At 33.5% G+C, this 27,384-nt stretch overlaps 5 protein-coding genes across 5 annotated transcripts; 2 read left to right on the top strand and 3 right to left on the bottom strand.

The window, feature by feature from the left end:
- The first annotated feature begins 4,460 nt into the window (after positions 1 to 4,460).
- On the top strand, positions 4,461 to 7,894 carry LOC143609192 (uncharacterized). The gene is made up of 6 exons (XM_077084019.1): positions 4,461 to 4,698; positions 4,835 to 4,869; positions 6,686 to 6,841; positions 6,982 to 7,032; positions 7,449 to 7,513; positions 7,617 to 7,894. Exons 1-6 carry the CDS (start codon positions 4,628 to 4,630, stop codon positions 7,701 to 7,703), a joined length of 465 nt encoding a protein of 154 aa, XP_076940134.1. The 5' UTR covers positions 4,461 to 4,627; the 3' UTR covers positions 7,704 to 7,894.
- Positions 7,895 to 7,944: 50 nt separating this feature from the next.
- Positions 7,945 to 10,485, bottom strand: LOC143609191 (uncharacterized). Its single transcript, XM_077084018.1, has 5 exons — positions 10,222 to 10,485; positions 10,057 to 10,129; positions 8,976 to 9,190; positions 8,296 to 8,368; positions 7,945 to 8,224 (listed from the first exon to the last, which is right to left on the bottom strand). The coding sequence occupies exons 1-5, from the start codon at positions 10,363 to 10,365 to the stop codon at positions 8,070 to 8,072; spliced, it is 660 nt and encodes a 219-aa protein (XP_076940133.1). The 5' UTR covers positions 10,366 to 10,485; the 3' UTR covers positions 7,945 to 8,069.
- A 3,007-nt stretch (positions 10,486 to 13,492) lies between these two features.
- Positions 13,493 to 16,479, bottom strand: LOC143609174 (MLO-like protein 1). Its single transcript, XM_077084003.1, has 8 exons — positions 16,351 to 16,479; positions 16,196 to 16,253; positions 15,240 to 15,370; positions 14,997 to 15,113; positions 14,859 to 14,895; positions 14,553 to 14,647; positions 13,735 to 13,823; positions 13,493 to 13,601 (listed from the first exon to the last, which is right to left on the bottom strand). The coding sequence occupies exons 1-8, from the start codon at positions 16,477 to 16,479 to the stop codon at positions 13,493 to 13,495; spliced, it is 765 nt and encodes a 254-aa protein (XP_076940118.1).
- Positions 16,480 to 18,362: 1,883 nt separating this feature from the next.
- LOC143609190 (oligoribonuclease-like) lies at positions 18,363 to 20,385 on the bottom strand. Its single transcript, XM_077084017.1, has 7 exons — positions 20,322 to 20,385; positions 20,131 to 20,207; positions 19,450 to 19,531; positions 19,035 to 19,090; positions 18,835 to 18,921; positions 18,643 to 18,733; positions 18,363 to 18,504 (listed from the first exon to the last, which is right to left on the bottom strand). The coding sequence occupies exons 1-7, from the start codon at positions 20,374 to 20,376 to the stop codon at positions 18,386 to 18,388; spliced, it is 567 nt and encodes a 188-aa protein (XP_076940132.1). The 5' UTR covers positions 20,377 to 20,385; the 3' UTR covers positions 18,363 to 18,385.
- Positions 20,386 to 23,146: 2,761 nt separating this feature from the next.
- LOC143609161 (mitochondrial import receptor subunit TOM40-1-like) lies at positions 23,147 to 26,666 on the top strand. Its single transcript, XM_077083993.1, has 11 exons — positions 23,147 to 23,400; positions 24,856 to 24,937; positions 25,018 to 25,117; positions 25,204 to 25,299; positions 25,386 to 25,436; positions 25,498 to 25,563; positions 25,654 to 25,755; positions 25,837 to 25,905; positions 25,985 to 26,068; positions 26,158 to 26,253; positions 26,379 to 26,666. The coding sequence occupies exons 1-11, from the start codon at positions 23,271 to 23,273 to the stop codon at positions 26,433 to 26,435; spliced, it is 933 nt and encodes a 310-aa protein (XP_076940108.1). The 5' UTR covers positions 23,147 to 23,270; the 3' UTR covers positions 26,436 to 26,666.
- Positions 26,667 to 27,384: the final 718 nt, after the last annotated feature.

Below are 27,384 nucleotides of genomic sequence, written 5' to 3'. Positions count from 1 at the left end.
CCGTATAAAGTTTTTCTTATGGGCGACAATTTAAGGGTTAGACGAACCGTCTAATCTACCTACAATTTGGTGACTGTATTTCTAAAAGGTGACTCGGTAATAAAGTTTTGCCAACACAACCCTAACATGTCCAAATCTGGTTGATAGATATCTAGATCGATATGGCCTATAAAATGAGAGTACGGGAAATCTATTTCATGCATCCATATTTCCTCAATCACTCCTAATCGCGTGCGCGCACACACATACACACACTCAAAAACCTAGTCTTGATGTTCATAGCTTGCTTGCTTCACCACTAATGAAGCTTTGCTTTACTAATAAGAGGTTATGAGCAGCAATCACACTTTTGTGGTTGACAATTAGACGGGTCGTTTTAAAATATGTAAACGTAGTTGGATAATTCAGGAGGCTAACGCTATTCTGTCTAATGGCTCAAATAAAGTTTAGGAACAATCCTTGTAAAATATTTTAAAAGATGCGTCTTGTAATCGAACAAAGGGTATTTAAGTCCCTTTATTATAAATTTATATCTTAATCAATATTTTATTGTTTAAAATAAACAAATATTTTTCGATGTGTATAAACTCAAATCAAAGGTAGCAACCGGTAGTCATACGTCAAAGCCCTTGAGATCGGGTGTGACAAAATAAAGCCAAGTTTTTATAAATTTTGACCGCCAACTCCTAAGCCTCTAACATCTTTCGATTTTACCACATGATTCCATGCTACCCGATGAATATTTTCAATTTACCATCACCTCCTTGTAGAAAATTATTCATGATTTTTTTCAAGTGTACTAATCACCTTTTATGTACCAAAAACATAAAAATAATATAGCATGTAATTTCGAAGCACCGATTTAACCAATGTTAATCTACCTCCGAAAGATAGACATGTAGCCTTCCAATTACTCAACTTGCTCTTAAGTTTTTAACGATAGGGTCCGGTGTTTGATTTAAAAGGGGACCTTTGCCAAAATGCAATTGATCATTTTTGCTAATTGTACAACTGTCTTTTTCTCGATCCGTATATTGAACAACCAGCTTTTATGCATGTTTATTCTGAGTCAAGTTATTCTACAAAGGAGGATAAAAATGAGAAAGGTTTTTAGTCACAAAAAAAAACCCTAAAAAGATAATGAAAAATTAATAAAAAAATCATAACTCAAAATTTAATAAAAAAATGAAAAATGTAAAAACGCAAAAATGTTTACACCGTCTTCCTTATTCTAAAAAAAACAATGTTGAGGAAAAACATTATTGTGTCTTTTTATTTATCATTTTGTTTTGTGTTTATTTTCGTCATTAATTTTGTCTTTTTTCTTTGACATTGTGTCTTTTTTTTATATTGTGTTATTACTCAACATTGTGTTATATTTTGTTTGGTATTGTGTTAAATTTTGTGACCTATTGTGTCTTTTTTATTTATCATTGTGTTGTTTGTTCATTTTCATCATTGTGTTTTTTTTCTCTACATTATTATGTCTTTTTTTCTCTACATTGAGTCTTTTCGTCGGTTTTTTTTTTTTTTGAAACATGAATGACGGGGGAAACATTTTGGTTTTTTAAGTTTTTTCGTTTTTATTTATATTTTGAGTTATGATTTTTATTTTTATCTTTTTGAATTTTTTGATAAGTAGTTTTGTGTTAACACAAATCCTTGTTTATTCTTAGTCCCAACACATCAAACTCCAAAGCACCGACTAATACTTTTTATTTAACTGATAACTGGATCCTTTATTATGATTAATTTTGAATTATTATTGAAAATATGTCACAAAATAGTAAGAAAATTTTAAAATTGTTTCAACTAAGTCACTAATACAATTTTTCTTCAAATCAAGTAAGCAGATCTTTAAATCGAGCCTTATGGGATTTTTTTTATGCGTCTAGAAGAGGAGAACATATGAGGGTCTAGATTTACAATATATGTAATTATATTAAAAAAAAAAACAAAAAAAAATATTAATTATATTTAAAATAAAAAATAAAATTCACATTACCACTCCACATCAATATAATAAATAGATAGACATATTTTCTCATTGAAACAAATTCAAAACATTATTAAAAAAAGAAAAAAAAAACATGTTAAAACCTATTATTTAATAAACTATGAAAAATGAGTGACTTAACTGAAACATTTTTTAAACTTGAGTGGCTTAATTGTAACACTTTTGAAGCTTGATTACCATTCTACAAAATTACCCCTTTATTATTTGGGTTTAGTTCTGGTACCAAAACAAATATATCCGATACCGACCAGATTCGTTTCAGCTCACTATTGCAACGCCATGGTTTTCTTGACCAAAAAAACATCGTTTTAGGTATGTTCTTTTTTGTATCGTAAGCTATACTAGTTCCACAACTATTCTTTGCATTACTAGTTCATCCCTTGGGTTTTGTTCCGGTACCATAACAAACACAAGTGATACAGACCGAATTCATGTCCCTTTAATCATAATACATACAAATTTACTTTCTAGATTTAGGTTGTGTTTGTTTTTGCTTATAAGGTCTGCAAGGAGCCTATGTCTGCGGGCGCGCAGACATAAGCTCTTGAAGACTGTTTGTTTTTTTTTAAGCAAAAGATCTGAAAACTGCTTTTATGGTTTTAAAAAATAAATTTTTTTCACCATCTTCACACTTCTTCACACTTCTTAACATCATAACAAGTATCAACACTCAATGTCCAACACCACCACCATCCACCATCCGCCACCACCACCACCATCCACCGTTAGCCGCCGCCGCCACCACCACCCACCGTACGCCGCCACCACCACCCACCACCATCGTCCCCCACCACCACCACCCACCGTCTACCGCCACCCGCCACCACCACCCACCGTCCGCCATCACCACCGCCAACCACTTACCTCCACCATCGTTAGCCACCCACCACCACCACCCCCCGTCGGCCACAACCACCGTCCACTACCACCACCACCCACCGTCTGTTGCCACCCACCACCCAACACCGCCACCATCCACCATCCACTACCACCACCCGCCACAACCATCCGCCACCACCATAGTCCACCACCGTTCATCACCACCACCACCCATTGTCGGCCACCATCACCGTCCACCACCCACCACCACAACCGTCCATCACCACCACCCACCGTTCACCGCCTACCACAATCGTCTATCACCACCCACTTTCATAGTTCGTACACCACTACCAATTATTTTAGAAGTCTACAAACGTTAAATGACTTTTATCTACTGTAATATATATGATAGGTAACTAATTTTCAGCTTATGCAGACGATATTCACTTTATAAAACAAATAGTATTAGATTTTCATATTTGCGGACCTTCAGACCACATCTTCAGTTGCAGACACTAAGATGCTGTTTGTTTTTCAGAGGTAAAATGTCAGAAGACTGCGAAACCACATCTGCCAACATCTGTAGCAGAAGAGGTGGACCAAAACCCTGCAGTCTGTAACAAGAAGATTGTTTGTTTTTTAATATCTGCAGACTGCTAAAATAAGCTGATAATAATAATTTCTCTTTTGTTAGCAAATTAGCAATGGCATGAGTGAAACATACATATTAATTGATCAACAACATTATTAAACAACTTCAATCTGAATCAAAAGAATAACAAATTAATACATAAACTATAAATCAATTAATAAGCATTCAATCTCCATCAGGTACTGTGTTCCGGTAAGTCAACGAAGAAGAAGATGACGTTGATTTCTTCCAATTCAGCACTGGAAGAAACAATTATTATTATTATTATTATTATTATTATTATTATTATTATTATTATTATTATATGTTTCTATTTGGTCCTTACTGTATGAATACAGTCGGAATGCACCAGAGGAGGTAGAAAGGCGGCGGCAGGGTTGCAGCGTTGGGGCGGCGGCGCTGAAGCAGTGGAGCGACGGGGTTGCAGCGGTGGGGGAGTAGGGCGGCAGTGGAGCGACGGGGTTCGGTGGGGGAGTTGGGCGGCATTTGAGAGAGGAGGGGATTAGGGTTTGGGAGTTCTGATGGAATAAGAAGAATGATGGAAAGAAATTGGGTTAGAAGAGGTGAGAAGTAGCAATACCAACACTTCTGGGAGAAGAGGGCGCGCAGACGTTTTTTAATAAAACGTCTTCGAAAAAACAAACACACTGCAGAGCCCAACGTCTGCGCGCCCTATTCTCAGTGCAGACAAAAGAGGTGGAGAAGTGCTTCTGAGGAAAAACAAACAGCACCTAAATAAGATAAAATCAGATTGCAGACAATTTTTGTCTTCAAAAACAAACAGCACCTTAGTGTCACTACCGTAACCGTAACAAACTTATCCGATACCAACCGAATTCGATTAACGTACGTAAACAACCAAACACTTGACTCCATCACTCGCCATAAAGCGCGTGGATCAGCAGCCACTACTGTTAAGATTAAGAACCCTAATTCCCAAACTGACTTCAACTTATTATTATTATTATTACCTGTAGTTAAGTTTTAAGTTAAACTCAGAATCATAAATTCATTTCCTTTTGTATATATACACATACACACATATATTATATATAAGCAGCAGCTATATCGGCAGCTGTGGTGGTGGTGGTGGTGGTGGGTGTGTTTGGGGATTAATATTATATTATATTATAAAGATGCTGGAAAACCCTACCGATTCATCATCATCTACGGCCACCGTTAAACGCTATGCTCCTCCTAATCAAAGGTATGCGTATGTATCTTATTATTATTATTATTATTATTATTATTATTATTATTATTATCTTTCTTTACATCCATTAATTTTTATTATCTTTCTTTACATCCATTAATTTGACATAATTAATTAATTAATTATGTAGGAATCGGAATCTTGGAAGGAGGAAATCTGGAGGAGGTAAAGCTGTTTACTTTAAGTGTTTTGATTGGTTATTGGTGTTTAAAGAAGCTGAATTTAGTTGTACAGATGCTTAATTAGGGTTTGGAATGTGTGATTTTGGTTAAAGTGAGCTAAATTGATTATTGTGTCGGTTAGGGAGCGAATATGATGCTTGTGGGTTTGTGGAGTTTGGGAAATTATGATCTGATGCTGTTTAATTTTAAGTGTTTTGATTGTTTATTGGTTTTTAAAGAAGGTGATTTTAGTTGTACAGATGCTTAATTAGGGTTTGGAATGTGTGATTTTTCTTAAAGTTAGGATTTTTTTAGCTAAATTGATTATTGTATCAGTTCGGTAGCATATATGATGCTATTTACTTTAAGTGTTTGGGAAATTATGATTGTTTATTGGTGTTTAAAGAAGCTGGATTTAGTTGTACATAAGCTTAATTAGGGTTTGAAATGTGTGATTTTGGGGTTTTTTTGAGCTAAGTTGATTATTGTGTCGGTTCGGTAGCATATGTGATGCATATGGTTTTGTGGATATTTGGAAATGTTGATTTGATGCTCAGATTTATGATTGTGTCATGATTTGAGCTTTATTTGTTAACAACCTTAGAAGCTTAAGGATTGGAAGAACTGGTCATTTTGTAATAGAGGTAATCCTAGATATATGAAAATGATGATGATTAGGGGTGTGTATGGGTCGGGTCGGGTCAGTTTCGGTTTTTCCGGTTTTGGTTTTTCGGTTTTAGTTTGAATTTGGTTCGGATTCGGTTTTTTTGAAAACTAAAATTGGGCAAGAATAATGAATTTGTGCTTAAAATTTTTTTGTTAGTTAATAATTATATTGTTTATTATGCAATTGGTCTAAAATATTTGGGATACACTATATATTATATATAAATTATTATAAATAAAATAAAATTCACATTAAAAAATAAGAATCTATTAAGTTTGGTTTGCGTTTTTCGGTTTTTTTACACGCAAAACCGAAACCGAACGAAAAATTCGGTTTTTGTGAAACTTAAAACTAAACCATCGGTTAACTATTAAATCTGAAAAGTGGAATGTGTGATTTTGCTTAAAGTCAGGGTTTTTTTAGCTAAATTGATTATTGTGTCGGTTCGGGAGCGAATATGTTGGTTGTGATTTTGTGGAGATTTGGAAACTTTGATTTGATGCTCAAATTGATCATTGTGTGATGATTGAGCTTTATTTGTTAACAACCTTAGAAGTTCAAGGATTGAAGAACAAGTTGTTTTTAAAAGAGATAAATTTTATATATATGTGTATTGGTTGGTTCAGTTTTGGGCTCAAATCATCCAAAAGTTGAAATTTCAGTTCTTGAGTTTCCAAAAACCGTTCAGTCTCGGTTCTTAGTTTGAATTCAGTTCGTTTTGGTTTTTTCAAAAACAAAGTTTGGGCAAAAATAATGAATTTCTGCTTAACTTTTTTTTGTTAGTTAATAATTATATTATGATTATTATACATTTGAGCTAAAATAATTGGATTACATTATTAAATTATTATAAATAAAGTTTGGTTTTTTGGAAAACATAAAACTAAACCGTTGGTTTTTGTTTCTGTTAGGTTATTCCAGTTTGTCTTTTTTATGTTTTTTTTGTTTTCAGATCGGTTTTCTGCACACCCGTGTTATGCAGTATGTTATTAACTTTTGAATTTGAAAAGTGATATTTTTATGGTTTCGAAACATTTTTGATAAACACAGTACAAAGAATCAGAGTTAGTTAATACAATTCCAAAAGCTTTTTTGAAGGGTAATATGGTAAAAAAGATTGTGTCTTGATAAGGTGATTGGTCTGTATTTGCAGATAGATTGGATCGGGCAGGTAGTTATGGGAATGAAGGAGAGAAAAATCAAGCTGCTGGTTTAAGAAATGTTCCTATAATGGATCATGCAGAACCGCCAAGGTTAATTGGCTTGCAAGGATGCTGTTACAGTGAAGCTTATCAACTTCTGAGCAATCGTATGTATTTAATTACTCGTTATCTGCCATAAATATTGTAACATTTGTTCAGTAGGTTTTCAGTTTATATTGTTACAAACAGGTAGATGGTGTTGATGTAATTTTTGTGAGTGTTTACTGATTAAGTAGTTATAACACAGGTTGGGCCGCTGCAATGAACGCATATGAAAGTCCCTCAACTGATTTATCTGGTGAGTGAGAAAAGTCTATATTTTGATAAGACAATTTTTGCCTTTTGTTATTACTGTATAACATTAAAATGTTCTGGTTCAAATGTGAATCTGAAATGAATATGTCATAAGAAAAAGACCATGGTATTCTTTGCGAGATTAAACGATTTACGATGAATTCACGAGTTTTGAACCATTACTTTTGAATAGATTAATATGGATTTTGTTTACTTTTTCGTATTAATTGATCACATAGCTGCAATGGAAACGAGTTTTCAAAGGTTTAAAAGTCACCTAAAGTGTAATTTTCAATGCAATAAGATAACTTTTGTAACCCAACCCGTATATACAAAAAGTTACCCATTTTGACCTGAATGACAAAAAAAGGTACAAACTGATAGATACCCATTGTTCTTCCTTTATCTGGTATTTTACAGAGCGGCCCGTTATGTATTCAGGAAGCAGTGCGTCAGCATGGGGGCAATTTAGACTTCCTCACCAGGTTAACTTTTTCAGTACCGTTCACACTGGGACCATACCAGTTTTTTAGATTGTTTTGTTTATTTGATTCTCTAAAACTATTACTTGTTTTGAAACGGTTTCAGATGATAGGTGGAGCACCTTTGGGGCCTCAAATGGATTTCATAAGCGAACTCAGACAAGCAATGCACAACTCAAATGCCCAATTCTAACAAATAATTATCGAGTTTGAGCTTCTGTTCCGTCTCTCCTATCTTTCATGACATGTTAATCACTATGACTGTTGTATGTGTTGTTCTTAACTTAAATTTCTGCTGTACTTTATGTCAAGGATTATTTGCTGTTTAAGAATTTGATAATTCTTTATTATATACTGTTATGTTCGTGTATGACATTTTATTAAGCGAGTTTGAGCCATTTCGCATGATCACTTTCAAAACGTTTATGAATGAAACCAATAAATGCCATTAGATATGTATAAACATTGTTTTTACAGCATCAACAGCCTAAAAAACTTGTACAATGGAAGTGATGCTGTATGATTCCCGAGTTCAAGCAGTTTCTTGTTAGAAACATGATCAGTCTTTCCAAACGGGAATTATGCCTTGTGCAGCTAAACGCTTTTCGACCCAGAAGACGAGTAGTTTTGCTGTGACTTTCTTCTCGTCAACGAGAAACGGTTCAACATTGCTTGCAGTTGACCCGTATGACGATAGTGAAAACCCTTTTGGACCTGTTGGTATCGAGATGGTTATTGTTTTGTGGTGTTATTGAATTTGTTTGATAATAGAGGGAAGAACTCACCAGTTACGGTACCGTCTGGGAATAATGCCCAGAATGTATAAGGGATGCCCTTCTTCTGAAATGACCCTTCAAGCTGTACACAAAGGATATGCATTATTACTTTATTAGCATTTAGCCATACGGATAACGAACAAAACCCGAATCTATCAACCCAGCCTGTTTAAAGCAACATAATTTTATTAAATAATAAATACGGATTGTTTTTTATCTTGTTAATTGTCTTGTTATTTATAAGACCATGTGATATACTCCTCGTTCAATATGTGTCATTTCACCGCCACATCACAGCCATTCACCCGTCATTTAACTTGTGCTATACCCATCATTCACCTTATTCTTAATATAATTTATTAATTTTAAAACAATAACTTAATAAAAAAATAATGTTAAAAGTGTCATGCCTTCGTGTTATTAAACTAGTTATATATAATCAATACTCTATGTGTGGTGTAATTTGTGCTACAGAAATGGCTGTATTTAATCATGATAAAAAAAGTGTTAAGAATATTTGTGTGTTTAAATAAAATGTCTTCATCTCTTGTTCAGGACCTTCAGGCTCAATATCCGTGTTAAACACGATCAGTATAAAACAACACGACACGTCTTGCGTATGTTTTATTCATGGGAAAGTATTGTTAATGGCACTTCAACTATATGGTATAATTTTAAGATCTAAGTACCTTGTTATCCTTGAAAAATAATTCGAGTTCTTTGATATCTTCCTGCGTTTCAAGAATTGATCGTAGGGATGGAATCACATCCTCTTCTATCATCTCGGGTAATGCCTTAGCAGGGGCTTTAGCTGCAGGCTTTGGCTTTGCCGGTGCAGCAGTTTCTTCTTTGGCAGCAGGGGCAGTAGATTCCCCTTCTTTCTCCTTTTTCGTTTCAGCAGCAACTACACTCAAGAGTAACAAAATAAACAAAATTCACTCACCAAATTCGTAAGTTTATATAGAGCTGTAAACGAAGTGAACCGACCAAGGCCTGTTTTGTGTTCATCCGTTAAGCTTTTATTGGACACACGAATAGTTCACGAGCAGCTAACCGAACGAAATTTGTTGTCTGTGTCCGTTCATTAAGGAAATGAACTTGTTCGTGAACGGTTCACAGTCACAAATAACACAAACATTGTTTTTTTATTTGGCTAACTGAGAATGGTCAGTGTGAGAGTGTCAACTGCTCGGTCTGGCTACCAAGTTTGTGACCGAAACTGGAAATCTATATTGCTGAAATTAAGATAATTATCCCATTCGAGATGGCAATTCTTCAAATACAAGGATTATAAACCCTAGTTTTGATTAACATAATCCTCGACCTCTAAAACAAATGTTCAGTTAGACTATTAATACTAATACGAACGGCTAATAGAAGTTATAAGCTGTTCCCGCAACTAATCGAAACCAAGTGTGTATCAGTTTGTGTTGGTGTTTTTCAACATTCATATTTATACGTTAATTTTACATATAAACTATCACATAATAGTAATACTCATATGTATTTTAGTTTGATAGTTAAAAATTTTGCTTAATTCTATATGAATAAGATTTGAAAAATCATTAAAATTTAAAGAGTATTAGAAACCTTTTAATGAACAAACGTATTATTGAACGTTCATGATTCGTGAACATGGCATCTGTTCATGTTTGTTCATTTAGTTAATCGAACGAAATTCCTTGTTCATTTTCGTTCATTTATTTAACAAACAAAGTCGAACAATTGACGAAAAGATAAGGTTTAGTTAATTCAGGTTTGTTAATTTACCGGTGGAAGCAGCGGAAGATTCTGCATAACAAACTGCTGCGTTCCGATGCGAAATAACAAATTTAGCTGCAATCTGTTGATAATTACCAATCAACAAGTTACAGAAATAACAGCAGAAGCTGAATTGTTGTGAAATATTATTAAACTGACTGCAACGAATCGTACCAGTGGTAGCGAAGATGAAGTCCAATTATGATCACGAGTAGAGCAGTACGGAAAGTTCAAATTAGGAAACGTAATGAGTCCTCCGGTGGTTGCCATTTTAATCGATGATGATGATGATGTTGTTGATACATGTAACTTCATCATCGTGCTTGAATATGAAGTCTGTATCAAGTATGTATGTTAGGGTTTGAAATGCAGAGAATATTGAGTTGGGGGTAAGTTCGTTAATGTCATCCACAAACCGCTTTCGAGGATTTGAAGCCACTGAATCAATCAACTTTAATTCCATGCCATGCCATGCCATCTTTGTTTGTATGTGTATGTGTATGTAAAAATAAATTAATAGATAAATCACGTTTTAGAAGTTCGAGAAATTTATACATTTATAAATCGTATATACACTTGTATGTCGTGTTTTAAAGGGTTCGTTCACTTATTTTACAAACCGGACTAAATATGAGAAGGATGTCTAGCATAAAAAAATACCCTTACAAAGTTAATTAAAAAAATTTGAATCCAAAATTTAATAAAAAAATAAAAAAGATAAAAACACAAAAATGTTTTCACCGTCTTCCCTGTTTAAAAAAAAAAAAAACTCAAAAAGACATAATGTTGAGGAAAAAACATCATTGTGTCTTTTTATTCATCATTGTGTTTTGTGTTTATTTTCGGCATTGTTTGTGTCTTTTTTTTATATTATGTTATATTACTCAACATTGTATTATATTTTGTTCGATATTGTGCTAACTTTTGCGACCTATTGTGTTTTTTTGATAAGTCATTGTGTTGTTTGTTCATTTTCGGCATTGTGTCGTTTTCTCGACATTGTGTCTTTTCGTCTGTTTTTTTTAACGGTAGTGACGGGGAGAAACATTTTGATTTTTTTAATTTTTTTGTTTTTTGAGTTATAATTCTATTATTATTATTATTATTATATTTTATTTTTTTTTTTTTTGAAATTTTTGTTTGCGTGGCTACAAATCTTTCTCACACTTTTCATTTTCATTTTCATTTGTCACCCTTTAAACTTCACCCTTAATTGTTAATGTTATACATACATAATATGGTTATTTAACCGTATATCACAATTCTATTTCTATAAAAAAAAATAGAAATGTCAGGTTTCTTGACTTTCTTGACTTGGTCAAACGCTTCAAAAATATAGAAAGGTCCCTTTTAGAATGTTACACCTTACAAGATGGAGTTGGTATACAAAACGCAATCCATATTTGTACCCATTAAACCTACATTAGTTTCATTGTCATCTCAAAGCAACTTCAAAATCCGAAAAATAAACTTCTTCGAAAATATGACTCATGCGTAATTAACACATTTAGCGGAAACCTACCCGTTTTAATGGTGTAGACATCATATGCTTACAATGATATAACATGACACAAATAGTTATTGACATATACAAATTACAACTTGGGAGCCAAGGTTGGAGCTATATATAATGTTTGCCTTTAATGCTTTCATCCCACTCTTTAGTGTGTACTACTGTACTTTCATATGTTTTGTAATATTATTTGAGAAAACACCAACAAACATGCTTAACTATTGATTAAATCATTAATAAAATAAGAAAGTAAAATCCTAATAGATTAAAAATGGATAGGCTATACTATAAAGTCATGTTACATGCTAATATTGATCATCAATCTGTACACTGATGCAAATCTTTAGCAATATGAATGCCTTGCAGCTCAGTACTACCACCACCGCGGTCAACTAAACTCCCGGCATGCCCTGAGCCACTCGTGGTGGCATGTAGACCCTTCTTTTTCTTCGCATTTTTAGCCCAGCTAATAAGACTCGCTTGTATATACTCGTCAAATATCGACTTCTTAAAATTACTTCCCATCTGCACATCACGCATATAATTTAAATAGTGTTTGTGCTTTAAATAGTTTGTACTTAAACTTTGACTATATATTACCTGTGTGACAAGCGCGTAAAGTGGTAGAGTACTATAACTGCACAAAACTTTAATAAAAACCCTAAAGCAAGTGAAATAAAATGCATTTTACAACACAAGTTACCATCTAATTAAATACAACATATAAATCATGGCTTAAACGCCCTGCTTGCGGTGCGCGCATATAATGTATATATGTGTGAACCCTCGGGTGGGCAAAAGTAAAATTGCACTAATTTTGACGTTATTTTACTAATCTCGTGAAAATAACGTTAAAAGTGGCGGAAGGTTAATCAGGCATCATGTGGTGGCGTTGATAGCCGAAAGACAAGGGCACATGCACCGATCAGCCGGTGTCCCGATGATTGAGTGCTATGTGCCTTATGTCCAAGGCTTGATGCAAAACTACTATCGAGCCGGGGGTCTCACCGGAAGCAGCCTCTCTATCCCTATGGGATAGAGGTAAGGCTGTCTACATCTTACCCTCCTCAGACCCTACCATAGCATTGCTATTGGTGGGATATACTGAATACGATGATGATGATGATGATGATATAAATCATGGCTTACCCGATAACAAGTCTTGGAATGATATAAATCATTTTTCCCATTATGCACGAATCCAGACCAAATTGAACCTATTGATGAAACACGTTTTGTGTCAAATAAATAAAACGTAATTAGAATTAGCCATAAAGAGTAGGTCAACGCTAATAACTAAAAACTATGGTGCCAAAAACATCATAAAACTCGATAATTTTAATTTTTCAAAAAAAATATTGTATTATTGTTGTAACATGTTGCATTTAGTTTTTTTTTAAATATTGTTGTAACATGGAACAATATTTGATACATTTAACTATTTATAAAATTCACAAGAAAGCACTAAAAAAGTGTTGGTGGGTCAACCCGACCCGCCTGGATTGACCCATTGCATATTCTACTCAACCCGCTCATTTTGCCACCTCTAACTTTACTCATAATATTTTCAAAATAAGACTCACCAATATCCAAAAGAAGAATGCAATCTCGAACGCATTTTGGAAAAGTATAAAATGTATACAAAGAAGTACGATCTTTGGTCGATGAAACCAAAAGTACTGATCCGAAGGTTTCACTATCGGTTCACCTTCTAAGACTACTTGCTTCTTAGCAACTTCATGAGCCAACTGAATGATTACGTGCTCTAGTTTGGTTCCGACAGCAAGTAGCAACTGAAAAAATTGTAAATGTTATAAATTTGAACGTATACAATGTACACGTTCGAGTTGGATAACACTTATGATTAAGGGTATAAAAGCGATCCAAAAATATGTATGCCAACCTAAATAAAAACCAAGAAACGAGAATTAATCATGACCCGAAGAGTTCAAAAGGCACGATTATAGTTGAGGGCGGGTGCGTGTGCATACCATCAATATTAAGCAACAAGAATATGATAGCAGATACCCACAAGTACCAACTACAATAGATTAAAGCACACATTAGTATAGCCTGTATTATAATAATAATAATAATAATCAATGTATTTTTCGCTTACATTGATCAACTTGTATACCAAAATAGGTCATTAAGGTTTATACTAAATCACTTGCCTGATGCCGACGACTTTCCTAGAATCGTCTTCGAGGGCCCGCATCATGTATTTATGGAGATTAAACTTTTGGTTTCCCCTGCAATGAGTCTATAACATCATGAAAATCATTTGTGTACTTTGTAAAAAAAATAACGAAAGTATGGCAATGTTTAGATATATTCACCGTAATAAATCCCAGTCGTAGAGCAATGTAATCTGATTCGGTGACTGATCCATAGAATTGCTTGAAGAATGATTGCTTCAAAGTATATATTATAGCATAAGAATTGTGCAAAGTTAGGCAAAAGAAGATGAAAAAACCATGAACTTAAAACGTTTAATATGTGACAAGCATTGATGTAAACAAACACAAGATCGACTCGCTAAAATGAAACTGAGAAAGCTTAAACGAGATTGAGCTTGAGCCTATATTGAAGCTCATTTTATAAACAAGCTCAAGCTTGAGCTTCACATATGTAGCTGGACTAAAATGTTTATTGTTTTTAAAATCTTCAGTTTATGTATTGAACAAACATTTGCATAATAGTTGTTATTATCATTTATTATTATATATAAAAATTTATTACAAAATTATGATAAAAATACCTAACTAATAATTATAAATTTATATAAATAATACTAATTAATGAAAGAGCCAAGTTCGAGCTTAGGCAAGCTCGGATCGGCTCATTTTCACCACGAATGACAAGTGTTGTTTCAAAAACTTTGCAACGGTTTTTGTCTTTGGGTCAGTAGCAGTACACGGAAAATTTTAAACTATGGCCACAAAAGAAATGATTACAACTACTTTACCAATGAGAACTCGACTCAACTTACCAGCCAGCCTAAAGCAGCCGAACGTTTGCCAAGACCCATGAAGCGTTTAGCAATAAAATCATGCTCTTGAACATATGTGAATTTCGGCTCGATATCTGCAATCATCATTGCCATAATATGAAAGAGCTTATGTTAATATTAGTGTTCATTATTTTCATGTTACAAAGGTTGACCTGTATACTTACAACCCAAACACGGCCCATTTATTAAACATGTTAGGCGGGTCCACCCGTTAGTGGCCCTCAAAACAAGTACCGAATAATAAAAAAGATAGTGAGGATATAGTAGCAATCTACTTTAAATTACCATTGCTTCCACTTTCCCATTGCTTCCATTGGCTTATCTAATATACAAACAAAAACAATTAAAACAAACCATCATATATTCATATGATATGATAAGTTAACTTGAAAAAACGATCCACGAGAGCGTGCGTTTACTAACCTTAGCCCCTCCAAATACAACGGTAAGAACAGAAAACGTCACGTGCACAAGAGCGAGTACAAAAATAAAAATGTGTAGATGATGTAATGCCTCCAGTGATAACAATGGGACCTTATTCTGTTAATTAAATAAACGTTTGTTATATACACTTGAATTTAAAGAAAAATGTTTACGGGCTAGCTTGGCCCGACCCGTACTAAAAATGACCCGTTTTGTTTTTTGTCTACACAGTAGAATAATTACCTCTAGAGCACAATAACCAACTGATGTTTGATTGTTTTCATGAAGCGTGTGTGGGCTCGGTTTCTCATCTAATGAGCAAGGAAGAAATGTTGCGTAACATTCTCGTTCACACAAATCTTGACGATTCTCGACTGACAAACGGATAATAGTAGTGAAATGAATCCCATCAACATCAACTCTACACCAAAAACAGTATAACTTGTATCGGACCAATGAACCAATAACACAAACAATGAATTATAATAGTATAAACTTAATATATAAGATAACAAATGGAGAAATTTTAAAATAGGCATTTCGATCAAAAAGTCATCCAAAACACACACGAAAATTTTACTTTTCAAAACTAGTCACGTACGTTAAGACACATAAGTTGGTTACGCTTCACTAGGCACCATCTAGGCCAACATTGATAACCATGGAAAAGTGTGTTTAGGCTCCAGAGGTGCCTAAGCAGAGTCCACTCCAGCCTAGGTAGCCCAATCATTTACCTTTAGGCTCCTATGTAGCGTGTTTAGGACACGTGTGTGAGGCAATGGCGAAGGCTGCTTAGGCCCGGGGCCCTCCCCCCCCCCCCCATTTTTTTACGTAGTAGTGTAAATTCACTCGTTTTCGTCCGAAATTTTTTTTATGTAGTGTAAATTTAGCCATTTTCGGCCGAAATTTTATATATATAGTGTAAATGTAGCCATTTTCGGCCGAAATTTTTTATACGTATTGTAAAATTTAGTTCGGCCAAAAATTTTATACGTGGAGTAAAATTTAGCTGTTTTCGACCGAAAATTTTTATACGTAGTGTAAATGTAGCCGTTTTCGACCGGCCACTTTCGTTTGTGAAATTTTGTATACATTTTGAGTCCGCCTATTTTCTTCATTGACTAGTTTTGAAAAATTAAAATTTTTGTAAATATTTTTTTACTTTTACTAAAATGTTTGACTTTCAGAAAGAACAATACCTTCCTTGACTTTTTGCATAGCTTGAAAGAGTGGCTTCCTGCCTTCTTTTTTCAGTTTCTACACACAAATAAAATATATGTATTTTTTGCTCTACATTTTGGTGTTAAAAACTAATCCTAATATTAATATATCAAACTCAAACTTTAAAACAAACCTTGCCGGCATAATGAAGTAGCCGTTCGACGGCGAGTGAGACCGTGATCATGACGGCACAGACGGCGGCAACAACCCATGTTGGGGTAAACTCTATGGACGTGCCTTCATCTTCATGACCACCAGTCATTATAAGTTATTATTCAAGTATGAACAATCTACACCGGAATAACACTTGAGTAGTACATGCAACGATAATAATAATAATATTAATATTGGCGGGATGAGATGCAAGGAAAAGAAAATGGTGGCTAGATACTCTGAAGAAACATTGCATGCCGTCCGAGAAGTAGATCAAGTTTTGCAGTTTTGGTTGGATTATTATATATGGTTTATTTATTAAAACTAATGTTTAAATAACCGTTCCTAGATGATCATGTTTGACATAACTGCTCAACTATACGTACAATATTGATAACTAACCGTATGTATGTATATCTTTTTATTATAAGTATTTTAAGTAGTGTTTTATCATTCTTTTATAAGTGTTGAGATGTCACATGAAAAATGGTTAAATGGACCGTTTTAATAGTCATATAGGTCGTATGATTGCCAAATTATATGGTGATTCTTTTGTATGATGTGTGAAAGACTAAAGAAAATGATTATTGGCCGTTTTAGAGGAGGAGATCGAAAGGGATATGGAACTAATTGTGAATGCTTTGAAATATAAAATATTAGAATTTGGTAATAACATCAACGAGCCGAGCCAATGTCAAGTTTGAACTCGGATTGTTACAAAACGAGCCAAGCTAGCTCATTTACAATCGAGTTGATTTCGAACGTGATTTTTCCGAAGTGAGCTCCAAATTTCAAGTAATTTGGACGGTCTTACCTGTCACCCCTCCCTAAATCTCTATCGAACAAGGTTTTGATCGGATCTTAATCTAGTGAATGTTTTTCAATCCCAATATTAATTCTATGGATTAAACATGATTTAAAGATAAGGATTTTATTTTTTAATGCAATAGGTTTTTTATAAATTTATCAATAAGAAAAACCTTAGATACAAGCTAGAACCTCTTATCATAACTAAATCAACTCCAAATAAGCAAACAAGTCCTTAAAGAGAACATATATTTCCACATTGTAACAACCGTTAAAATTGTAACGTCGTAGAGAAGATTAACATGACTCATTGTAACACCCTAGTCAAATCTCATATCAGCCATGGACAGAAAAGATTTTTGGTTCATAAGACATGTTGGGGAAGTCTCTAACAGTTGTAAATTGTAACACCCTCAAATATCACCAACGCGTTTTGGTCTTAGTTGGCTATAGAGTAAATGAAAACTCCATAGTTAAGCCTCGAGTGGGAAGTCTCTAACGGGGTAACTAAAAACAAATCCATGAACTCCTAGATGATCAATCCATCGGGGACAAAGCGAACAATATCGGTGGTACGAGAGGCTAGATATTACATAAACATTTGTCGAACTCTTTAGCTTTAGGGCTGTTAACATCAACCTTACCATTTTGAATGTGTTTTAACAATGACATCAAAAGATCAAGAGTTGTTGAACAAACTGTTGTTTCTTGTACTTAACTACATAAACCATCACATATACTCCTACCAGTGGACATTGTTTGGAGTATTAGATGACATAACCGCTGTAATAAAGATAAAGTTTGTTATAACAGTATTTTGCTACATATAATAATTTTAATTCTCTTTTTTTTCTTTTTCTTAAAAAAAATCACTTTTCTTTAAGTAGTGTATTGATGAGTGTAATTAGTTTTGAATCTCAGTTAATTAAATATCTTTATCAAATGCAGAGTTAACAATTTACAATATAAACCTAATCTGAAAGTGATGAAAGACTAGTAGCTATAAAATACTACAAGGGTTTATCGAAAGTTTGAAGAAAACAAAATTATTTCCGCTTGATAACAGAGATTTTGTGGGATTTTTAAAGTTCGGGGTCAAATAACAAGAACAATTTTATTATGGTAAGTTTGTTGGTTGTATAACTTAAAAGAGTGACAAAACTAATACATGGTGTCTAGACTCTAGTGTCTACATTCGACATTACCTCTTAAGACTTCGGTGACTTAAATGTGTTTTCCTTGTAATATTTGAGCTCGGTTATACTTTCTTTGATCTCATCCAATATGGCTCTATGCTTCTTATTCTTTTTAGGAGCCTTTTTATCATCTGCAAGCCAAAACGAAACAAGCCCGAGTAAACAAAGCAATTTTAACCAGTTTATTTAAGCATGTCAATTTGCGTTATATTTTATTAATCTTAACGCGTTTAATGGCTAAAACCAATAAATATAATTTTAGATAATACCTTCTGGGAGCCAATGGCAACATAAAGCTTTGACACTGCTGACATCAACGAGAACGTGAGAGAAAAGACTAGCCAGATCGGGCATGTACTTCTGCAATATGAAAGATTAATATTATACTGTTTTTGTATGAAGATTAATAGATTATACATGAAGAATGTGAACAAAATGACTGAAAAACGGACAAATTTTACCTTCAAGAACATAAAATCCACATAAACTGAATTTCCTGCAAGCGAAGACGTATACGCGCTCACATGTCCCTTCACAAAATCTATAACCTATGGCAATATTAGAATAAAATGTGTTGAATGATTCAAATAAAAATTGTGAACGGTCGTTGAAGTCTTATAGAATTTTAATTAATTTTTAACATGAACAAGTTTTATCTCACCTGTTCTTCGGCTTCTTTTTCTCCGATTTTACTTTGTGTCACCTTCTCAAACAACCCTAATGTACAAATTGACAAGTTAATTAGGACTTAATAGTATTAGTTACTTGAACCAAAACAAGTACATAAGTGAGAGGTGACAATTTTGACCCGTTTACTTATAAAATGGTTGGAATTGGGCCGTGGTCTATCTCAAAAAAAAAACCTAAAGGGGAGATGGGTCAAGCGAGCTGGAATTCGTGTAACGTCTATTTTTAATGTGTTTCGGCCCTTCTTACAGATGAATCGTTTTGACCGGTTACTCAAGCTACTCATATTGCAGCATCTAACATACATACTAAATCATATATGTCCTCCGAATGCAACAGTAGTTGATAATTAAATTAAAAATAATGTATGAGTTAATGGCTAGCCTTACCACTTGCTGCACGATGATCTTGGCACCGTTCTCTCACTTTATCCAGAAAATCTTTCGTTTGATGAATTACCAAATCAGGACCCTAAGCAAAAAAGAGCCCGTTTTAGTTCTTATAACACTAACAGATTGCCTGCTACAGAACATAATGAATTTAAAGACTTAAATTGTTCACTGTAGGTGGAAAATGGGCGGTTGGTATGGGTTCGTGTCAAAGCATGTAAATTTTGGCATTGTTGGGGTAGTGTGTTCGAATGGTCTCGGTTCAAAGCATGTAACATATGGTGCAGCTGTAGTAACAGGCCCAGATGGTTTCGGTTTCGGGTCAAAGCATGTACTTTTGGTACAGCTGCTGGAGTAACAAGTCCAAGTGGTTTTGGGTCAAAGAATATAGGTTTAGGCACAACTGGAGTAACGGGTCCAAATAGTTTCGGGTCAAGCGTGTAATTATCAGTAGGCCCCCGTTGGGGGTGAACTAGAAACAACTTTTGTCCAAAACCCTTTTATGAGTTATATTATGTCAGCAGTAATCTAATTTGTCTAATACAGAGATTTGGAATGTTTACGCATTCCGTTTTAGTTTTCAGCAAACTTTTTTTTCGTGTTACCAAAATTTCAAACATAACCCAAATCGACCCGTTTATGTAAACAGGTATCAAAAAGACAGACAAACCATCACCTTACCTCTACCGATGTCCTTAATTTACCATCCGTAATCACGCAAGCAATCGCCAATATTCTATCCACTTCAACATTCATGCCTGCACAGATGTCATCAATGCATTTAAAATGTTTTCAAAGCATACACCATGTGTATAACAATTAATAATACATTCATATCTACTATAAAATTAAAATCATAAGTAAATGCTTACCAGTCAATTTTAATTTAATCCACACAAGTGGCAACTTGTAGTGAGTCTTGGCCATGTGTGCTTTTCTCTAGCAATAAATATCTGATGTTAACCATGATACAATTTCATCTCAAGTTCCATAATTACTTTTGACAGTCTATTTGGTTTCATAAAAATTTAAATGTTTGTATCAAGTGAGATTGAATGTATAAGCAAATGAAAGTGACTAGAGTTTTTATGTTCATAAGAAACCATCATAAATCACAAGCAAATTTACTGAATTTATAGGTAGTGTATATGCAGAGAGGAAGAGAGTACCTACAAACAGGACTTGTGTGGGAAATTAGGAGCTTCTAACAGATATTTTGGGCTTATTTGCTGCATCATGGTCAAATCTTTAACATGTATATAATTTTATTATTATTTTTTGAAACGTTGTCTCACCCTGGCAAGACTTATACTGTTTTAACTGGGTCCACACTGATTTTAGAGTTTGGCTTCGGCGTTCCCCATTGAAACCATACCGTCGGTTGCCACTTAACATCGGTCGTGCCACCACAAGAGCATAACTCTCTGGCGTAACACACGATGGGACTAAAACCCGGATGGGTTCAGTATTCGAATATCCACCAAAAAATGTCATAAATGGAGATCGAACTTGAGTGTCTATGAGAGAATTCAAACTTCCTATCACTAGGTTACAAGTTTGGAATTAATATGTTATATGGATATAATTTATTTGTTTTTTTTTTCAAATATTTGTTATTTAATGATTTTTTTATATAAATTACACCTATGTAAGAAAATGTCGCAAATATAATAAAGTTTTTCATAAACTTAAAACTTTTAAAAACATTTTTATAACCAAAATTTGTGTAAGTGTTTTAGTAAAAACATCAAATTAGGTCACCAAACAATTCAGTTTTTAATCATTTTATAACCAAAATTTGTGTAAAAATTGTTTGTTATATCATTTTAAAATTTTCAGATTTATGTAGACTTTTAAATAAATTAAATTAAAAGTAAGCTTACAATTTTACATACAAAAAACTAAATTATAGCATGCAACTTGAACAATACAACATGCAATAAAAGGATAAGTGAAAATAATCGCCACTAAATCTTCCCCTAATGGACTCTCCTACTCAAATAACTTTTTCTTTAGAATGTATCGAAAACTACTTCTATTACTATTAAACGCTCATACGTGTTTTTTGTGTGATTTGAGACCTCAACTTCTTGTAGTGAAATAAGACATCTTGCCATCATGATATAATTTTGGAACAATAACTCACCTAAGATTTATAGAATATAAGGGGGCTAATCAAGAAACTATGATGTTACAGTTATACTTAATTTCTACTATATGGTTAACCCATTAATGTGTCTTTATAGTGACAGAGAAACCAACATTTATGGTTGCTTCACCTAATTATCCACTACATACATGGATAAATGCTACATACCCACCGTCCATTTGTTAGTTAAATTATCTTTTCTTGATAACACCAAAAATCGCAACGAGTAAATGGAAACCACAAATAGTAAAAGAAGACTACAATGAGGGACTCACCTCCTGAGTCATCTCACGAGTTGTTGATAGCTATATTTAGTGAAAACAAAAGCTCACCAGTCACTGAGTTCTGTGAAAACATAAAAGACACATTTCAAACGAATATATGAAAGCCCAAACGAACAAATGGTAACCGTAGTTAGTAAAAAATGAATACAATGAGGGACTCATCTCCTTAATCATCGCACGAGTCCCATATAGCCCGTTAAGTGAAAAAAAAAATCCACAAGTCCTTACTAGACCTGTTATGTGAAAACAAACATACATTTTTTCAAAAGAACAAATGGAAACCCAGACGAACAAATGGAATTCACAACGAGTAAAAGAAGAACATAATGTCCTTAATCATCCCATGAGTCTATGGTAGCACCGTTCATTGACAACAAAATTCACAAGTCTCTGTTAACCATGTTCAATGAAAAAAGAAGCGTCACTTTCAAACGAACAAATAAAAACCACAATGAATAAAAGAGGACTAACACTCACCTTCTTAATCATCCCATGAATGATTGATAGCCTCGTTCAGTGAAAACATAAACGACACTTTTTAAACGTACAAATGGAAACCACAACGAGTAAACAAATACTAGAATGAGGGTCAGTTGGTGCATCTCGGTGACAATAGTTTAATAGTTGATTGTTTGTAATCAGGTCTATAATTCATACATTTTCTTTTGTGTCATTTACATTTAACTTGTGTTTGTGATTGAAATGGGCTGAAGCGAACATATTAGCATGCGAACTTTGTAGCAAACTTAGCTAGTCTTACGTAAGACAAATTTGATGGGTTTATAAGTCAATTTTGCCCTAGGATTATATCTTAGTAAAAACCGTGGTTCAACTTTGAACTTTAGTAAAAACCGAAATACTGGTTATGGTTTAGTTTTGTGTTTTGTAAAGAACCGAAAAAACCAAACCGAATCAAAATAACAAAAAAAACCGTAATAACCGGCCTAAATCTTTAAAACTCAACCTACCGATATGACCAAATGTTCAATATCCTACTAAGAATTAATTTCTTTTTAAATAATATCATGCCCAATATTAATATCTTGGTCAATTTTTATGCTCGATTGACAAAACCGAATCCTGAATCAAACCCAAAACCAAGTATTTTTTTTAAAAAAAATCGTAAGTTTTTGTTTCGGTTTTAGCAAAAACGCACCGAACCGCACCCTGCTGCTGATATTTTATCTACACGGCTGAACCGATACGATACAACGCCGACTTTTGGTTACAAGGGTTTTGTAAAGAAAGTTGTCTCATCACAAAACCCTTACATCAATGGCCGCAATCACCTTATAGAACAATACACATATTATATTATTATTATTACTATTATTAAGCTTTCACTCTTCATTACCACTCAATCCATCCGATCAAATCCATAGCAAGCAATGGCAACACTTATTCCTCCACCTGCAACACCTCCACCAGCCGCGGCTGAACCAACCAAGCCGGAGAAAGTCGATTACATGGACCTCCCGTGTCCTATTCCTTACGAAGAGATTCACCGTGAAGCCATGAGTCAGTATCTCCATTATTATTATTTGATTTTGACCTAATTTTGTACTTGTTTGACTTTGTGGCGGCGTCAATTTGTTAAACCCTAATTCTAAACCCTAGCTGAACCAAGTCGTAATAATTAATGTAAACATTGGATTTTGCTGGAAAATGTTATTATAATTATGTTGTTTAGGTTATTGTTAGCCATTTAATTGCATATACAATAGCAGATCTTGTAAACAGCTAGATTTAAAATGAGTGTGTTATTAGTTATTGATTTGTGACAATTAAAGGTGAGATATCATATGATTGAGAATTAATATATGCAGAAATATGATATTTATTACAGGTTTTGAAGATGTATATAAATGATGAAATGTGTATTAGCTTTGTGTTTTCGGGTTCGTTGTTGACAGTATGATTTTGAGTTAATCTCGACATTAATTACCTGTGGAGTAGAATTATAATAATTATCTTATATGTTACAAAGTTATTTGTGTGTGACAATTATTATTGAGAATTAAACATGATATTCATTACAGGTTTTGAAGATATACATACATGATGAAATGTGTGTTAGCGTTGTGTTTGTTGTTATCGGCTTTGCTGTTGACAGTATGATTTGAGTTAATTTGTGGACAGTAAATCAGTTATCACATGTGGAGCAAAAATATTATCCAATGTTCTGTTATTGGTTATATGTAATGTTAATTATCTGTTACAATCTAAAGTTATTGACGTGAGACAATTAAATGTGATATTTTATATAGAATTAAAATCTGCAGAAAACATGATATTCATTACAGGTTTTGAAGATACAGAAATGATTAAATGTGTATTAGCATTGGTTTTATTGTTATTCGCTTTGTTGTTGACAATATGATTTTGAGTTAATCTAGACATTAATCACAGAATTTGAAGATACATAAGTGACTAATTGTGTTTTAGCATTGTGTTTATTGTTTTCAGCTTTGTTGTTGACATTATGATTTTGAGTTAATTTAGACTTTAATCACAAGATTTGAAGATACATAAGTAACTAATTGTGTATTAGCATTGTGTTTATTGTTTTCAGCTTTGTTGTTGACATTATGATTTTGAAATAATTTAGACATTAATCACAGGTTTTGAAGATACATAAGTAACTAATTGTGTATTAGCATTGTGTATATTGTTTTCAGCTTTGTTGTTGACATTATGATTTTGAAATAATTTAGACATTAATCACAGGATTTGAAGATACATAAGTGACTATTGACTAATTGTGTATTAGCATTGTGTTTATTTTTTTCAGCTTTGTTGTTGACATTATGATTTTGAGTTAATTTAGACATTAATCACAGGATTTGAAGATACATAAGTGACTAATTGTGTATTAGCATTGTGTTTATTTTTTTCAGCTTTGTTGTTGACTGTATGATTTTGAGTTAAACTTGACATTAATTTTATATATTAAACACACTTAATGCTTTGCAGTGTCATTGAAACCTGAACATTTTGAGGGTATGCGTGTTGATTTTACCAAGGGTTTAAATCAAAGGTTTTCTCTAAGTCACAGGTATACATTGAACTTGTTTTTGGTTTGTATAAATTAGTCTTTTTATTTCATTTAGTGATCATTTGTTTTTAATTTACCAGTATTGTTATGGGACCTACTGAAGTCCCTTCTCAATCTGCTGAAACGATTAAAATTCCTACCGCAAACTATGAGTTTGGTGCTAACTTTATTGACCCAAAGGTCTGCTATTAAATATTTACTACTGTACTACTGTTGTAATAATTTTTTAAATACTTTTACTAAAAACTTTCTTTTGTTTGTCAAAGGTGATGCTTTTTGGAAGAATCTTGACTGATGGGCGGTTAAGTGCTCGAGTGAAATGTGACTTGTCTGAGAATCTTACCATGAAGGCCAATGCTCAGGTTTAATAGTGAATGATATGCAATTGCTAATTAAGTGTTTGTTTTCAAAGTTAATTTTACTAAATCTAGTTTAATATTGTTTTCAGCTTACAAATGAGCCTCACATGTCACATGGAATGTTCAACTTTGACTATAAGGTACCTTATTTATCTTATTTGACTATATTTTCTTTATGGTCTAACTTTTTTCTTGATTTAGGGTTCGGATTACAGGACTCAGTTACAGTTAGGAAACGGTGGCTTGATTGGAGCTAGTTACATTCAGGTAAAAGATTTGTACTTATGTTATATAGCCGCAGAAATGTAATTACTATAAAGTTCAGGCGCTTATAAGGGTGATATGTTGTGTTTGCAGAGTGTGACACCTCACTTGTCGTTAGGTGGGGAAGTATTTTGGGCTGGTCAGCATAGGAAGTCTGGCCTCGGTTATGCTGCTAGATACAACACAGACAAAATGGTAAATCGTGATTTTATCTGTTTACCGTTTATATCAAATTCTTTTGCTTATAATAATATTAATTGAATATTTTTCTTGCAGGTTGCATCAGGACAAGTTGCTAGCACTGGAATGGTGGTTCTTGGATATGTTCAGAAAGTGTCTGAAAAGGTAGTCGACTAATTTTTTTTAAGTAATTTATCAACCATTATTAAGTAGGCTTATGTTATTCTAATGTTGTGTCATATAGGTTTCTCTGGCAACCGATATGATGTATAATTACATGTCACGAGATGTAACTGCTAGCTTCGGCTATGATTATATACTCCGTCAGGTAATTCAACAAACTTGCGTCCAAATTTATTTGATTATTTTTAAACTATTTTGTTTTAGTTTTTTGTTAAATTGTTTTTATATTGACAGTGTCGTCTTAGAGGAAAGATCGACTCAAATGGTTGCACATCTGCCTTTCTTGAAGAAAGGTTGAATATGGGTCTAAATTTCATTCTATCAGCTGAGGTTAGTACATTTGAAGATTTATTCTAAATTTCATTTTATAAAAATGAGATACGCTGTCTAATAACTAATAAGAATATGGGACAATTGAAGTTTTACGACACTTTGTTTTGGATTATGTTATGCAGATTGATCACAAGAAGAAAGACTACAAGTTTGGGTTTGGGTTGACTGTTGGAGAATAGATCAAAAAAACATGAGCTCGGATGCAAGGTTTTAGGATTTGAATTTAATTTTGAGTGACGGTCTGTCATAGCTACTGTGATCTTTATATTTTTTTTTATGATGAATTGATGGACGGAGTTGGTTTTGTACTCTTTTCGAGCAAAACATTATTTGTGGCGGATATTTCAGCTGTGCAGACGGCTAAGAGCATTTACATAATAGTTGGTTGTCAAAATTTGCAGCTTGGATGGTTTGAATTATTAACACTTGAAGCTGTAGAATGCAATCTGACAATACATTTATTCTGCACAAGTTCAATGTTGAGCTTATATTGTTATAGTCTGATAAAGTTTACAGGTTGACATGATTGATTTAACTCGATATCAACCTGGTGGTTTTTTAAACAGTTGAACAAGTAAATCGAACATAAGTTACATGCTAGACTGGCTGAGCCAAAGCCTCTTTGCTTTTGTGCCGGTTAGTTTTACAAATTGAAAATCATTGCTTCGATTTTCATAAGTTTGCTCAAAACTGACTAGTTATTCTTGTGCTGTCTATTATCTCAATGATTTAAGCTTGCTCCTATTTAAGTGGCATGTCGTTTTTACTTAAGCAATAATCAACATAGTGTCACGACTCGTCTAGATTTTAGGTTTTTAGTTGAAGTTTTTGCATTTAAAATGTTTTAAGACTATGCTAGGGGCTGATCATTTGAATATTCGAACAATCCAAACGCTTAACTTGTGAGCTCCCAGTTGTAAGCTAATAAAGCTTTCTTTGATTTTAGAGTCTTGGGTTTTCGCTATAGTCCTTTCTAATTGTTGCTAATGATGTGTTAACGGGCTGACTAAGATGCATCCATGTCATTTTTATAATATACATGGACATAATTTTGCGATCATTAACATCTTAATATAAAACCAATTTTGTTAATAAAGTTCAATTTTTTCTTTCAAGTGACTGATCAAT

The sequence above is a fragment of the Bidens hawaiensis genome, unplaced genomic scaffold (genome assembly GCF_021521415.1).
Source record: "Bidens hawaiensis isolate Kalapana, Puna unplaced genomic scaffold, B.hawaiensis_p1.1 tig00419509_1, whole genome shotgun sequence".
Taxonomy (NCBI): domain Eukaryota; kingdom Viridiplantae; phylum Streptophyta; class Magnoliopsida; order Asterales; family Asteraceae; genus Bidens; species Bidens hawaiensis.
Note: the sequence above shows the minus strand (reverse complement) of the source record. Positions and strands in the feature narration are given on the sequence as shown.

Bases quoted from the DNA above. Each gene is read 5' to 3' on its own strand.
- LOC143609192 (XM_077084019.1), top strand. From the start codon at position 4,628: ATGCTGGAAAACCCTACCGATTCATCATCATCTACGGCCACCGTTAAA. The intron at 4,699-4,834 runs GTATGCGTATGT...TTAATTATGTAG, and splicing joins TATGCTCCTCCTAATCAAAG to GAATCGGAATCTTGGAAGGA. The intron at 6,842-6,981 runs GTATGTATTTAA...GTTATAACACAG, and splicing joins TTATCAACTTCTGAGCAATC to GTTGGGCCGCTGCAATGAAC.
- LOC143609191 (XM_077084018.1), bottom strand. From the start codon at position 10,365: ATGATGAAGTTACATGTATCAACAACATCATCATCATCATCGATTAAA. The intron at 10,130-10,221 runs GTACGATTCGTT...AATTATCAACAG, and splicing joins CTTCATCTTCGCTACCACTG to ATTGCAGCTAAATTTGTTAT. The intron at 8,225-8,295 runs GTGAGTTCTTCC...CGATACCAACAG, and splicing joins CCCAGACGGTACCGTAACTG to GTCCAAAAGGGTTTTCACTA.
- LOC143609174 (XM_077084003.1), bottom strand. From the start codon at position 16,479: ATGACTGGTGGTCATGAAGATGAAGGCACGTCCATAGAGTTTACCCCA. The intron at 15,371-16,195 runs GTATTGTTCTTT...TCCGTTTGTCAG, and splicing joins TATGCAAAAAGTCAAGGAAG to TCGAGAATCGTCAAGATTTG. The intron at 14,896-14,996 runs GTTAGTAAACGC...TTTGTATATTAG, and splicing joins TTGTATTTGGAGGGGCTAAG to ATAAGCCAATGGAAGCAATG.
- LOC143609190 (XM_077084017.1), bottom strand. From the start codon at position 20,376: ATGGCCAAGACTCACTACAAGTTGCCACTTGTGTGGATTAAATTAAAA. The intron at 18,922-19,034 runs GTGAGATAAAAC...ATATTGCCATAG, and splicing joins AAAAAGAAGCCGAAGAACAG to GTTATAGATTTTGTGAAGGG. The intron at 18,505-18,642 runs GTATTATCTAAA...TTTGGCTTGCAG, and splicing joins TTGCCATTGGCTCCCAGAAG to ATGATAAAAAGGCTCCTAAA.
- LOC143609161 (XM_077083993.1), top strand. From the start codon at position 23,271: ATGGCAACACTTATTCCTCCACCTGCAACACCTCCACCAGCCGCGGCT. The intron at 24,938-25,017 runs GTATACATTGAA...TTAATTTACCAG, and splicing joins AGGTTTTCTCTAAGTCACAG to TATTGTTATGGGACCTACTG. The intron at 25,564-25,653 runs GTAAAAGATTTG...TTGTGTTTGCAG, and splicing joins TTGGAGCTAGTTACATTCAG to AGTGTGACACCTCACTTGTC.